General features: G+C 44.0%; 1 protein-coding gene across 1 annotated transcript in view; it reads left to right on the top strand.

Moving 5' to 3' along the window:
* The window catches only part of CACNA1S (calcium voltage-gated channel subunit alpha1 S), a 64,199-nt gene that overhangs the window by 14,531 nt on the left and 35,725 nt on the right, over positions 1-13,943 (top strand). Inside the window, exons 3-15 of the mRNA XM_053392894.1 lie at positions 398-537; positions 1,910-2,043; positions 4,336-4,488; positions 4,757-4,962; positions 5,575-5,678; positions 6,374-6,522; positions 6,764-6,845; positions 8,096-8,256; positions 9,061-9,286; positions 10,398-10,605; positions 11,039-11,159; positions 11,979-12,093; positions 12,262-12,355. Of these exons, the coding sequence (XP_053248869.1) occupies positions 398-537; positions 1,910-2,043; positions 4,336-4,488; positions 4,757-4,962; positions 5,575-5,678; positions 6,374-6,522; positions 6,764-6,845; positions 8,096-8,256; positions 9,061-9,286; positions 10,398-10,605; positions 11,039-11,159; positions 11,979-12,093; positions 12,262-12,355 (1,893 nt within the window). The remainder of the gene's footprint in view (positions 1-397; positions 538-1,909; positions 2,044-4,335; positions 4,489-4,756; positions 4,963-5,574; positions 5,679-6,373; positions 6,523-6,763; positions 6,846-8,095; positions 8,257-9,060; positions 9,287-10,397; positions 10,606-11,038; positions 11,160-11,978; positions 12,094-12,261; positions 12,356-13,943) is intronic.

Below are 13,943 nucleotides of genomic sequence, written 5' to 3'. Positions count from 1 at the left end.
AAAGCAAGGCCAGCAAGAGGTGTGGCTGGGGGGAGTCCTGAGGGCCAAATAGAGTGACCTGGTGGTTGCATGTGGCCCTCAGGCCTGAGCTTCCCTATCCCAGTCTTTTAAAGGAAACAGGAACCAAGGTATACTTGATAGTGTGGAAGGTTGTATAAAAAGAAGAGGAAATGCCACTGTGACCCAAACAATACCTGGAAAATTATGGATTTAAGATGCAACTGCTCCAATGAATTTTGAGATAGCGCAGAGCTGTTGTGGCCAAAATGTGTTGGCTGATGGGAGTTGTGGTCCAAAGTATTGCAGGGAAGGGAACTAGAGTGTGGTGATCTGTTTGAGACTGTAATCTATATCACTAATCTTGCCCATCTTCCCTCTCCCGTTCTCTGTCTTGCAGGAGAAGCTAGAATACTTCTTTCTCACAGTATTTGCCATTGAGGCACTGCTAAAGATAATTGCCTATGGATTTTTATTCCATGCAGACGCCTACCTCCGAAATGGCTGGAATGTGCTGGATTTCACCATAGTATTTTTGGGGTAAAGGAGCTCAGTTTTATTTCTGTCTGTGTGTATGTCTAGATTTCATTAGAAATTTATGTTAAACATATTCAAATAAATGCTAAAAGCACATTAACAGTATAATCCTATATATATATGTCTTCTCAGAAGTAAGTCTCATTGACTTTAGTGGGACTTACTCCCTGGCAGTGCTTTCCCCCCTAAAAAAACAACAATGTGTTTAGGGATACTCTCATTTGGACCCAAGAAAATCACCATTTATAGTCCAAATCAGGGAAAATAAATACAGTGAATGGACAAAAGTACAAAGATTCACAAAATGTTTAGGTGTATGCGCACCCCTGCGTACCCCCAGAAAAAAAGCACTGCTCCCTGGTAAGCATTTATAGGATTGCAATATAATGAGGCTTGCTTCTGGGTAGGCATTTTGAGGATTGCACAGTAAGTTGTAGCTTTTTTTCTTTTTAGAGTTTTAAACATTGTACAAAATGCATTAAAATAAATACACGTTTACAAATAAAAGTAGCAAAGTATGGTATGAGGCATATGAGGCTACCACTTGCTGAACCTTATGATTCAGCTGTGAGACCAACCAGGCACTCCAGCTTAGAGCAGAGCCGGACTTTTAACCCAGAATATACAGTTTTGCCTGTGCAGTTCCTAATCAGTGTGCTGCAGAGAAGCGAGGTGATGAAGTTAGTATTTTTCTGCATCACCCAGTTAATATAGCACAGAAATGCAGTGAGGTTCAACCATGATACATATTGGCCTATACTGCCCTTGCTTCGTGCGGTTGCCGATGTGGCGAGCTGTTTTTGTGCAGCGCCCCACAGTGTGCAAATCAGGCTATTTTTTATTTTATTTTATTTTTGTCATTCTACCGCAGAGCTTTCCCACTGGACTCAACCTACTATATTTTTCGCTCTATAAGACGCACCAGACCACAAGACGCACCTAGTTTTTGGAGGAGGAAAACAAGAAAAAAAATATTCTGAATCTCAGAAGCCAGAACAGCAAGAGGGATCGCTGTGCAGTGAAAGCAGCAATCCCTCTTGCTGTTCTGGTTTCTGGGATAGCTGCACAGCCTGCATTCACTCCATAAGACGCACACACATTTCCCCTTACTTTTTAGGAGGGAAAAAGTGAGTCTTATAGGGCAAAAAATACGGTATGTGGAGTGATTTAAAAGTAGCCTCCATGCAACAGCTGCAACATGCACACTGTGGCTGCAGAAGCCATAGGAACCAAGCTTCCTTTCCTCCTGGGAACATAGTGGGGAGGTGTTTAAAAACTTTCCCTTTCATTCGTTATTTGACTCTTGCTGCATCTGCATAGTTCCCACCATACTCCTGTCCCTTGTTCACCATTTTCTTTGTCCATTGTCTTGTAGAGTCTTCACAGTGATCCTGGAGAGAGTCAGCGTAATAGAAAGCGCCCTTCTCAGTGGGCAGGGTGGCTTTGATGTCAAAGCCCTGAGAGCCTTTCGGGTGCTGCGGCCCCTACGCCTGGTGTCAGGAGTACCAAGTGGGTGAAATGTCCTTTGGGTTAGATGAGTGGATGCAGGCAGAAGGCTAGAACAATGATGACTGGACACAACTCCCTTAAGCCAGGGGTAGCCAGATATCTTCCAGATATCATTGGACTGCAGCAATCACTGAGGCTGACTGGAGTTGGAATCTAACAACATCCAGAGAGCACCCCATTGACTACCCATGACTCCATTGATCAGAGAAATAAGAAATAAAAATAGATTATCTTCTTATGTTAAATTGTTTGGGGTGAGGAGCAGGAAACTGTAACAGGGTATGCCAAGTAACTAGAACAGGTGACATCTGCAAGAGTTTGAAAAGTATTTAATCACATCCAAACACTCATGGGGGCAGTGAGGTAGCCTTGGAAGAGAGAGCAGATATGGCCAACCAAAACAGTAATTGAGTCTAGGTAACTGACAAACACTAAAGACTCAATTTGTTAATTCATGGAGAACATTGACTACGATGGCAAGAACTTCTGTGTTATTTGCTTCACCAAAAGGAAGGCTGTGGCTCAGTTGTAGAATACATGCTGTGAATGCCGAGGTTCAATCTCTGGTACCTCTGTGAAGGTCTAGGAAAGATTCCTCTCTGAAAAACCTGAAGAGCTGCTGCCACCCAGTGTTGACAATACTGTTTAACCAATTCACTGATGAACCAATAGCCTGATTCAAAATAATGCAGTTTGCCTGTGACACTAACTTTGTGCACATTATTTGACTTCAGCTAAAAGTGAATGGGAGGCTCTTCCTCATCTTCAAGAGCAGCAGCACCATGAGTCTGACTTTAGTCTCTGCTTCCTCCTGAAAGAAAAGAGCAGCCTTGTTGCTACAGAAAGGGTATAGCAGTAAGAAGCTTCTCCCAGGTAGGGCCAGTCCTACCATGAGGCAAAGCAAGGATTCTGCCTCAGATGGCAGGTGCTGATGGGGCAGTGGCAGTGGCAGTGAGGTGTTGAAGGATACAGCTGTTTGTGCCATATGCCATAACCTGTGCCCAGTGCTGTCAGGATGCTGCCACCATCTCCTGGCTGGTTGCCCAGGAAAGTATAAAGACAAAGGAAAAGTTTCTTACTTTCCTTTTTTATTTCAATCTGTACAGAGAGAGGCTATAGAACCCAGCCTCTTGGATAATGGCATTGTCCCTAGTGAATCTCCACCCCACCGTCTCTCCCACTACCTCATTCGTCATTCTCATTGTCTCCTCTACGGGTGCTGCTATGTGCCTTCTGTCTTTGAGCTCTTTGCTCTCCTACTTTTAAGGCTCGCCGGGTTCTGGGAGATGGAGGGTCTGGAACGCTTTCCAATGACAACGTGTCAGCTGGGTGTTGTTCTGGCCAGTGGTGGAGCTTCATGCTCCTGCACCAGGGGGGCGAAGAGCAGGGGGGGCAGGGCTGGTGCACATCCCAGGGCGTGGCGTGCTGCCTGCAGGGACGTGGCATGCATCCTAGGGGTGTGGCAGGCCGCCTGCAGAGGCGTGGTGCACATCCTGGGGGCGTGGCATGCCACCTGTGGGGGTGTGGTGCCCAGCGTGGGTGGGGGGCAGCCGCGATGGCACCCCACCGGGATTGCGCTGCCGGGCGCGGTGCGCTCCTCCCCCACTCCTCTTCCTCTGCCAGTGGTTCTGGCTCTCCCATGATTTCCCAGCTTTCCCCCTCATCTCCCTCTGAGCTGCGACCTCCCTCAACCCCCTGTTGTAAATCTATCCTGTCTTCCTCTTCCTCCTCACTGGAAGGGTCAGGATAGGAAGGCGGTCTTCACCATTCCTCCTCTGCCCAGTCCCTGACAAGTGCCTACTAATAAATCCCCCAAGTGTGGTGGAAGTTTCTGCCCCATGACCAGTGCTGAAGGAAGATTCAACTACCCATCCAGCTGTAAAACTGGGGAAAACTGAAAAATAGCACAAGCCCTGCCCCCCGATGTGTTTGTTGCTATGTTCATAGCACCACTGTTTATTTATTGCACAGTCTTGTAGAAGTCACCACATCTCCCTTATGAAATGCAGGTCAGTGCTCATGAGGTTAGAAGGTTAAATTGTAGATGGGATCATATGACAGTATATGGCAGCAACTGGAAAGCAGAAAGATGTAGTGAAACGGTGGGAAACTTATGGCCCTTCGGATGCTGTTGGACTCCAACTCCCGCCATTCCTCACCACTGGTCATGCTAGTTTAGCTGATGGGAGCTGGAGTCTAACAGCATCTGGAGGACCACAGGTTCCCCATCTCCAATGCAGTCAATAGAATAAAGATGGTGTGAACAGCTGGCTCTCTTCCTTCCTGTTACAGGTCTGCAAGTGGTACTGAACTCAATCGTCAAGGCTACGTTGCCCCTGATCCACATTGCTGTGCTTGTTGTCTTCATGCTCGTCATCTACGCCATTATGGGGCAGGAGCTCTTCAAGGGCAAAATGCACAAGACCTGCTACTACAATGGAACAGGTAGGGGATGCAGTTGATCTGCTCATAATTTATAAAGCTGCAAGGAGGGGTCTGGGGCATCACCTTGAGCTACATCTATGAGGCAAAATATCTGCCTTTTGTGATCTTGCATAAACAGGAAGTAGATGCAAACGAGAAGCCTGCTGCATCCTCTGAAACTGCTTCCATTGGAACTAGGGAAAGGGGTACATGCTAAAATAGACAGATAACAGTGAGCACAAGCTACCCTGACAGAGCCTCACATTTGTCCCTTTGTTTCCTTCCTTAGATATCATTGCAACCGTGGAAAATGAAAAACCATCTCCATGTACAAATTCAGGCCATGGGCGCCGCTGCACTATTCCTGGTTCAGAGTGCAGGGGCTATTGGCCAGGACCCAACTATGGCATCACCCACTTTGATAACTTTGGGTTTTCTATGCTGACTGTCTACCAGTGTATCTCCATGGAAAGCTGGACTGAAGTCCTCTACTGGGTAGGCTAAGCTTTGGGCGGGAAGGGAGGAAGATAATGTAGGGCTCTTTTGCATAATGTAAGGGATGAGGAACTATGGGCATGTAGTCATGTCATTTCCCGGGTAGTGGACTCACTCACTACAGAATGACACTGTTGTTTCAGTGAATCGGTCACCCCACATGCAGAGCATTCCCCTAGTTAGGGCACCTGTCTGCACAGGCTAGACATCAAGTTCTAGAAGATCCTTAACGTGTGGGCTCCAGTTCGAGGAGTCCCCAAAAGTATAAGATATTTGGAACCTCATAAACATTCACTTAGTGTGAGCAACATACCTACCTTTGAAATTAGCACCGACTCAAACAAGAAATAATTTGTCAAAACAGATACTGCAGGAAATCTAGGAGGGGTCCACATCCTCACCTTTAGTTTACCCACCAGGTCTCCCAGGTTTTTGTTTTTGTTTGTTTTTGTTTAGTGGAAAAGAAGGTATGATGGATGAGTCATGGTCTACTCCCAGATTTGTCATGGCTGTTTCTCCAGCCCTTTCCCCAGAGAGTAGAAGATTTCCAGAGTGTCATGTATATGGGACCACCTTACAAATCATTATCATCACATTTCTGTTCTGCCTTAGGTAAATGATGCCATTGGGAATGAATGGCCCTGGATCTACTTTGTCAGCCTCATCTTACTTGGGTCGTTTTTTATCCTTAATCTGATCCTGGGTGTGCTCAGTGGGTAAGCAGCTCATAGCATGTGGTATGCTATCTACTCTCTCAGCAGCATCAACATGGCAGTCTGTCCTGAATGTGACTTAAAACAGTTTAAGTCCTATGGGGAAATGACGGGTTTTTTATGTTGCTGAAAAAAAGCATGAAAGCTTCCTTTCCTTTTCCCCATATTCCAATAGCTCCATTTCCCACTGCTAGACTTGATGCATCAATAGAAAGCTAGGGCCTGAAAGGGACATCATAGACATATGAGCACATATTGTGGTGCAGCATGGATAGAGTACACTCAAGCAGTTGCGTGTTGCTCTGCTTGCAACATATTGGACTGGCTGGGGACACTTCGCAAGCATGGCACTGCCAGGAGCAGGGGTGGAGCAAAGCAGGGACTTTCAGCAATATGAACCAGCACACTGCTCTTTCATGTTGAACCACAGTAAAACATTAAGTATGGCTTAACACGATGTGCAAACCAGGCCATTATTTTAATAATCCTTCTAACACTCACCTTGTAATGTAGGACACTTTAATTAGGTCCAGATTCTAGCAGGGATGTGTGTGTGTGAGTGTGTGTGTGTGATTAAAGCACAGAGCTAGTGGCTTGACTGAAACCACCAAGTCACTACTGAACAAGACTTGAACTCAGGACCAACTCCCTGACACATCACTATGCCATACAAGTTATCATCTGAGTTTTCTCCCCAGGGAATTTACCAAAGAGCGTGAGAAAGCCAAATCACGGGGTACCTTCCAGAAACTGAGGGAGAAGCAGCAGTTGGAAGAAGACATGAAAGGCTACATGGACTGGATCACCCATGCGGAAGTCATGGATAGCGACCGGACACGTGGAGAAGGTACTAAGCTTTTTATTATTGTCGTTTTGGTTTTGTTTATTCTGGCCTGTTGATGATACTGCATAGAATCAATAGGGTTGAGAGCAGTGCTTGCTGGGAAATGTAGTCTGAGAGAAACGGAGATTAGGAAGCAGGAAGGACAATTGAAGGCCTGGGCAAAGTTGCAGAGCTATGTAGCATTTGATGTTAATGGTTTTGTAAATAACACAACAGGTTTCTTACCTTTCTTCATCTTTCACAGGAATGATGCCATCAGACGAAGGTGGCTCAGAGACAGAGAGCCTGTATGAGATTGAGGGCATGAATAAATGGATTTTGTTTTTGTAAGTAGCATGCATATCATGCAGGCAATCCAAACATGCTCATGTCCTGCTGTTGTGCAAGAGCCCCAAAGCTCTCAAATCTTGCTGGGAGCATCACTTTTACATCTTTTTTCAAATACCCCCCCCCCAATATCTTTGGAAATGTGAGTTTTCATTTTTTAAAAATCAAAATATTTCCCATGTTGGACCTTTCTGCACTCCATAGCAATCTCTCTCACTCTATCTCTTTAATGCAATGCTCGTTAAATCCCAAAGCCAGAGATGTCCAGTATCAGTCAGATCATCTCTGTCAATTGAGTAAATGAAGGATTGAGACCCCTTTGTGTTTTTACACTGTAGAGTCAAAGAACCATAGCAGACCCTCCAAGTGTCCCTCTTTTCCAGGAACTTCCCAGATTTACAAAAGCCGTCCCAGTTTCTGATTTGATCCTAGAACGTCCCGCTTTTCCTTAGGACATCCCTATTTTCATCAGAGAAATGTTGGAGGGTATGGTAGGATGTCCCTATTTTATCGGAGAGATTTTGGAGGTTATGGAATTATCCTACCCCTGAGCCATTTGAAGGCAATCCTGTATGGGGAAGTTTTTAATGTTTATTATGTTTTTATATATGTTGGAAGCCACCCAGAGTGGCAACCCAGTCAGATGGGTGGGATATAAATAGTAAAATTATTATTATTATTATTATTATTATTATTATTATTATTGAATAGGATGTCCCTATTTTCACCAGAGAAATGTTGGAGGGTATATCATAGAGTTGGAAGCATTTTCTCCCTGCACCCCCATCTATCTGTTGTGCCACCAACCACGAGAACCATGCTCGCTTCCCACCTTTCCTTGCACCAGCCATTCTGCTGGCACAGCTAGCGCACTGCTAAGGTACTTTAACTTAGTGCAACACTGAATTCCCCCCAAAGACCACAGAGATTATTTATTCTTCCATCTGCACCTGTAGTTTTGATGGCCTTGTTAGGCCTTATATGCTCCCCTTAAAGAGGCACAAACTAAATATTTGGAAGCCATCCTGGAGATTGCAGATACCCAGGGAAGAAGGTGAACGTTGTGTTTTGCAGGCCTGCTTTAGAGCTGCATCACCACGACCATATTAGTAAGAGTGATGCTTTTCAAAATGAAATTCTGAACACGGGCGCTAGAGCAAGTGAAAACTAAGAATAGGTAGGGTTCTGAAGCCATTTTCAGGGGCTCATCTGCCACCATTCTGGTTTTAACTGTCTCCTTTTTCTCTAGTCGACACTGGCGACGATCGAACCGCCTTCTCCGCAGGAAATGCCGCGAACTGGTAAAGTCCAGGTTTTTCTATTGGTTTGTCCTCTTGATTATCGCGTTGAACACCATCTCAATAGCTACTGAGCATCACCAACAACCTGATTGGCTGACCAAGGCTCAAGGTGAGTTGGGCACTCTGTTTAAGGGAACTTTGAAGGTTCTGATTAACAGGGGGTGGTGCTGTGATGCTCTCAATCCTAAACTTCTTTGCTTGATCCTCCTTTCTGCTTCTCAGTGCCCTAGTCCCACTTTAACCCCATGCCAAACATGTTCCCATACCAATATACTTCCTTCTTGCCTCAAACAGCAACTGCATTTAATATAGTTTAGCCCTAACCATAATGTAAGAGGTTGATTCTAAGGTGTGAAAGGCAAAAGTCAAAGGGAAAACTGAACAGACTGCAGCGGAACATGGGACAGGAAGTATATTGGTATATATATTTAAATTGGAAATTGGAAAATGTTATTCAAAATGCAATAACAGCAAGAACTTTGCTCAGTTATTTCCTTACCTGCTACCTTAACAACCCATATTTAGAGGGCCATTATCAAGAAGTTTCAACCCTACCTTAGATTTTCAACACTTGCCGTGTTTAGGAATTAGAAGGGTCTCAGCATACAGGCTACCCCCTCCCCCTGCAAACCCCTAACATTATACACCCGCTACATGTAACGGGTAGCTTGGTTCTTGCATGCACTCTTAACATGCTTCTGCAAGTGGAAGCACGATTAGCTGGCTTCTGCAAGTGGAAGCACGATTTCCCGAGGAGAGCTTGGGAGGAGGAGAGCTGAGTAGAGTGAAGGAAGTAATTCTGGACTTCCCACTTCCACTTCTTCTTCCCAACCCTCATGCTCTCTCTCTCTGAAGAGGAATTGGGCTCCTCGTGGTCAGAGGAGATCTGGTCCATTCATCATTCTGCTTACAGATATTGCCAACCGGGTGCTTCTGGCCCTCTTCACGATAGAGATGATTCTTAAGATGTATGCTCTGGGCTTCCGACAGTACTTCATGTCAATCTTCAACCGCTTTGATTGCCTTGTGGTGTGCACTGGCATCCTAGAGATCATACTGGTGGAAATTACCTCCATGACACCCCTGGGCATCTCTGTTTTGCGGTGCATTCGCCTGCTGAGGCTCTTCAAAATAACTAAGTGAGTATGCCAACCATTTCTCATAGGACTTGGCTCCAGAACCTTTGCCATCCTGGTGAGATGCCGGAGGCTTGGAAGCAGAACAGAAGCATCCAGCTAGTTTTGGAAACATAATGCTAGACTAGATGCATCTCTCATACTATCTGGCAGAGCTCCTTTGTATTCATTTGGTGGCCATAGAGTTGGTCACATCCGCACCATACATTTAAAGCACTCCCATAGCACTTTAACAGTCATGGCTTACCCCACCCCACCCCCAAAATTCTGGGAGCTGTAGTTTGTTAAGGGTGCTGGGAACTAGTTCTGCAAGGGGTCTCCTAACAACTCAGCACCTTTAACTGCAGTTCCCAGGATTCTTTGGGGGGAGCCATGACTGTTAAAGTGGTATCACTGTGCTTTAAATATTTGGTGTGCATGTGACCACCGTGTGGCTACCTGCTTCAAGTCCATCTCTACAAAGTAAAAGAGGATGTGAGATTTCATCTCCTGGTGTCTCTGAGTGAGGCTGAACAAATTGATTAAATCTGCCACCTGTTCTCTGCCTACGTATCTGTAGTGGAGAGCAGTGATTTGTCAAACTTTCCCTTGGATGAACTATGATGTTTGAAAATAGCTTCTCTAGTCCTGGGAACTAGTCATGTTAGGTACCAAGCTAGATTAGATGGCAGAACAGAAGATGGAGTCATCCAGGCATAGCAATCTCCCTGCCGAATGCAACTGAGCACACTGAACAGCTGTACTTAATACAGCCAACAGTATGTCTCGTATACAGATCGATGCTATATTGTTTTAATGCCTTTATTTGAGCTGCTATAGTCTTTGTTTGGTCTTTGGAATACCCCACCTTGGCATCACTTCTTGGATGAAGAGCGGGTGAAAAAGCAAATAAATAAATTGAATTTGTTGCCCTATTGGATGTGGCTGCATATGCTCAACTACATTCAAGATGGCAGCCATGAGATTATAACTAGTTTTAGTTAGTTAGTCATTAGGATGATTTATATTCTCTGTCTTTAGCTAGAAAGCTGCACTTCAAAGCTTGGGTCCTGGATCTGAAAGTATCTTAGCATCTTCACATAGGTGTGCACATAACGTTGGTGTCCCTCTCTAGGTATTGGACCTCTCTGAACAACTTAGTGGCATCTCTGCTGAACTCGGTGCGCTCCATCATCTCCCTCCTCACTCTCCTCTTCCTCTTCATGACCATCTTTGCCCTATTAGGGATGCAACTTTTTGGAGGGAGGTTTGACTTTGATGATACAGTGATACGGCGCAGCACCTTTGATAACTTCCCTCAGGCTCTCATCACTGTCTTTCAGGTACAACTTGGGGTTTTTAATAAGCCAGTTTAAGGGCAGGGTTTTGTAGGTGAAAATTGTTGTCTTCTGTACTAAGTTCTGGCAGAAAATGGGTGACCAATGGGGGAAATAGGAATCTGTGAATTGTGGGATATTGTCTGAGCTTTGGGAACGCATAGACTTTTTGGACAATGGGGCCTGAGAAAGGGTCTTTAATGAAGAGGTCTTCAAACTCAGATGAGAACCTAATGCAGTCTTCCCCAACCTGTTGTCCTCCAAATGTTGTTGGACAACAACTCCCATCACCCCTGACCATTGGCCATGCTGGCTGGGATTGATGGGACCAGATATCCAACAATATTTGGAGGGCACCAGGTTGGAGAAGCCAGGCCTCATGCAATGGTTGTGCTCAGGATACCCTGTTGCTGCTAATATCTCTCTCGTCTACTTCTAGGTCCTGACTGGGGAAGACTGGACTTCTGTTATGTACAATGGCATAATGGCTTATGGAGGGCCAGTCTACCCTGGTGTGCTGGTCTGCATTTACTTCATTGTTCTCTTTGTCTGTGGGAATTGTATCCTTTCTTTGCCCCATTAGGGGGATGGAGTCCTCTATTAATAGAGTCAGATGAAAGCTCTTCTGCATTGAATTCTCATGCATTCATTTTGCAACATCACCATAAGATGCAATGTAAGTATTTCTCACAGCATTTCATGGTGACAGCATTTCATGTTGGTCCATTTTCTGTCCACGCAGTAGATGGGTGTGTGCATGTGGCTATGAGGACCAGTACACAATCTGCACACCAGGGTCCTCATTTTTAAAATGATGTTCCCATTTTTTCTGACTGCTTCCTGCACTTTTCATTCTGCTCTACCTGCCAAACTGAATGGTGTGGGAAGCTGTGTCCCATTATTAGGATTATTAGCTTATTAAGAACATGCTCTTAAGTCTTATTTATTTATAAATATAGAGACCATCCCTCATGTCAAATATCAGGGCAGTGTACAACCACATGTACAAAATAGATAAAACAATATGTAATGATCATAAAAGTGACTAGCTCACCTTAAACAATCAAAACATTGAATAGACCTGTTGACATAGTGTTCAAGAGCCATCTGAAGGTCAGAAATGAGGGTGCCTGCCAAATCTCTGCTGGAAGAGTATTTCATAGCATGGGATACTAAATGCCCAACTTTTTGCTGAAGCCAGTCCAGCTTCTGAAACGTGGGGAACAACCAACAGCATTTCTTGATCTCAGTGATCAAGCTGGGATAGAAGGGCTCAGGGAGTCCTTTGGGTATCCTGGATGCAAATTGCTCAGGGCTTCAGGTTTATATTACCTAAACTCACACTGTATAATTCCTTAGCCTTCCTCCCCACAACCCAGATATCTTGCTCAATGTTTTCTTGGCTATTGCCGTGGACAACCTTGCTGAAGCTGAAACTTTGACCTCTGCCCAGAAAGCCAAAGCTGAAGAGAGGAAGAAAAAGAAAATGGGCCGGTCAGTTGTGCCTCCTGGTGGCCATGACAATATCTACCTCTGGGTTCTCATCTGGGACCCAACAGGGGGTTTGGCTGAACTGTAAGGTGTTTCTTGCCCCCCCCCCAATAATAGCTTCCCCTTGGCTTCACTTCCTTCTCCTCTTGCTTTCTTGGTTCTTCACTCTAGAGGTTACCCGGAGAAGTCAGAAGAGGAAAAGCTGTTGCTGGCTAAGAAGCTGGAACAGAAAGCCAAGGGAGAAGGAATGCCCACCACAGCCAAGGTCAGCCACGGGTGACTAGGAGTGGGTGAATCAGTCAATATTGCTTTCTCTCCGTTTTGTCACTTTTCCAGTCCAGAGTTCAGTTCCCCACATTTCCACATCAGTCTGCAAATTTATATTTAAAAAGTCCTCATGAAAATTCATCAGCATTGTGGTACGAATTTCTCCTGTGAATTTTCTATGCAGGTTTATCTAAAAAAACACATTCCTGCAAATCCATTTCCCCCAATAGAATTCATTTTTGATGTTATTTAATTAATATATGCATTTTTATGCACACTTCACGCTAGTGTGTGCATTTTTGTACACATTTCTTGGCTGGAGAACTGTGTTGTGAAATTTGGAAAGATTTCAACGGATCACTGCATTTCTCTCCACTTTCAGAGAGTGTGAATTAGGTAGATTCACCTTTCAGTGCAGACTGAATGGAATGTCTCCCCCATGGGTGACCGCAATAAGTGCCTTTTTTGTTTTATTTTTTTGTTTAGGTTGTCAAAAAAAAAGCCCCCACAAAACACTGTATGATAGAGTCAGTATAAACAGAAATTTTATTTTTTTATAAGATATTTATTAAGATTTTTTATAATATTACAATAAAATAAAAAAATAAAAAACAGAATAACAAAAATACAGAATAAAGAAGCTTTTTTTAAAAGAAAAAGAAAAAAACACACATACATTTTCAATTACTTGTTTTCTTTTAACTTGTTTCCCGGACCTCCTCATACCTCCCTTTTTTGTATTCCATCCCAAATTGTTAGTTCAGCAAATCCTTACCATTATATTGTTACCTATTTATAATCCTTTTTTTTTCATATTCTCTTAAAGCATTACAGCTGGAAACCACTTAATTTCAATCCAACATCATTCTAACACTCTTAATTTTACAATATTTCTGTAGATAATCTTTAAATTTCTTCCAATCTTCTTCCACCGACTCTTCTCCCTGGTCTCGGATTCTGCCAGTCATTTCTGCCAATCCCATATAGTCCATCACCTTCATCTGCCATTCTTCCAAAGTGGGTAGTTCTTGTGTCTTCCAATACTTTGCAATAAGTATTCTTGCTGCTGTTGTAGCATACATAAAAAACGTTCTGTCCTTCTTTGGCACCAGTTGGCCGACAATGCCCAGAAGGAAGGCCTCTGGTTTCTTCAGAAAAGTATATTTAAATACCTTTTTCATTTCATTGTAGATCATTTCCCAGAAAGCCTTAATTCTTGGGCACGTCCACCAAAGGTGAAAGAATGTACCTTCAGTTTCTTTACATTTCCAACATTTATTGTCGGGCAAATGATATATTTTTGCAAGCTTGACTGGGGTCATGTACCACCTGTATATCATTTTCATAATATTCTCTCTTAAGGCATTGCATGCCGTGAATTTCATACCTGTGGTCCACAACTGTCCCCAGTCAGCAAACATAATGTTATGTCCAACATCTTGTGCCCATTTAATCATAGCAGATTTCACCGTTTCATCCTGAGTATTCCATTTCAACAGCAAGTTATACATCTTTGACAAAATCTTAGTTTTGGGTTCTAACAGTTCTGTTTCTAATTTTGATTTTTCCACCTGGAAGCCGATTTT

Source organism: Podarcis raffonei, chromosome 6 (genome assembly GCF_027172205.1).
Source record: "Podarcis raffonei isolate rPodRaf1 chromosome 6, rPodRaf1.pri, whole genome shotgun sequence".
Taxonomy (NCBI): Eukaryota; Metazoa; Chordata; class Lepidosauria; order Squamata; family Lacertidae; genus Podarcis; species Podarcis raffonei.
This window is presented reverse-complemented; position numbering and strand designations above follow the sequence as displayed.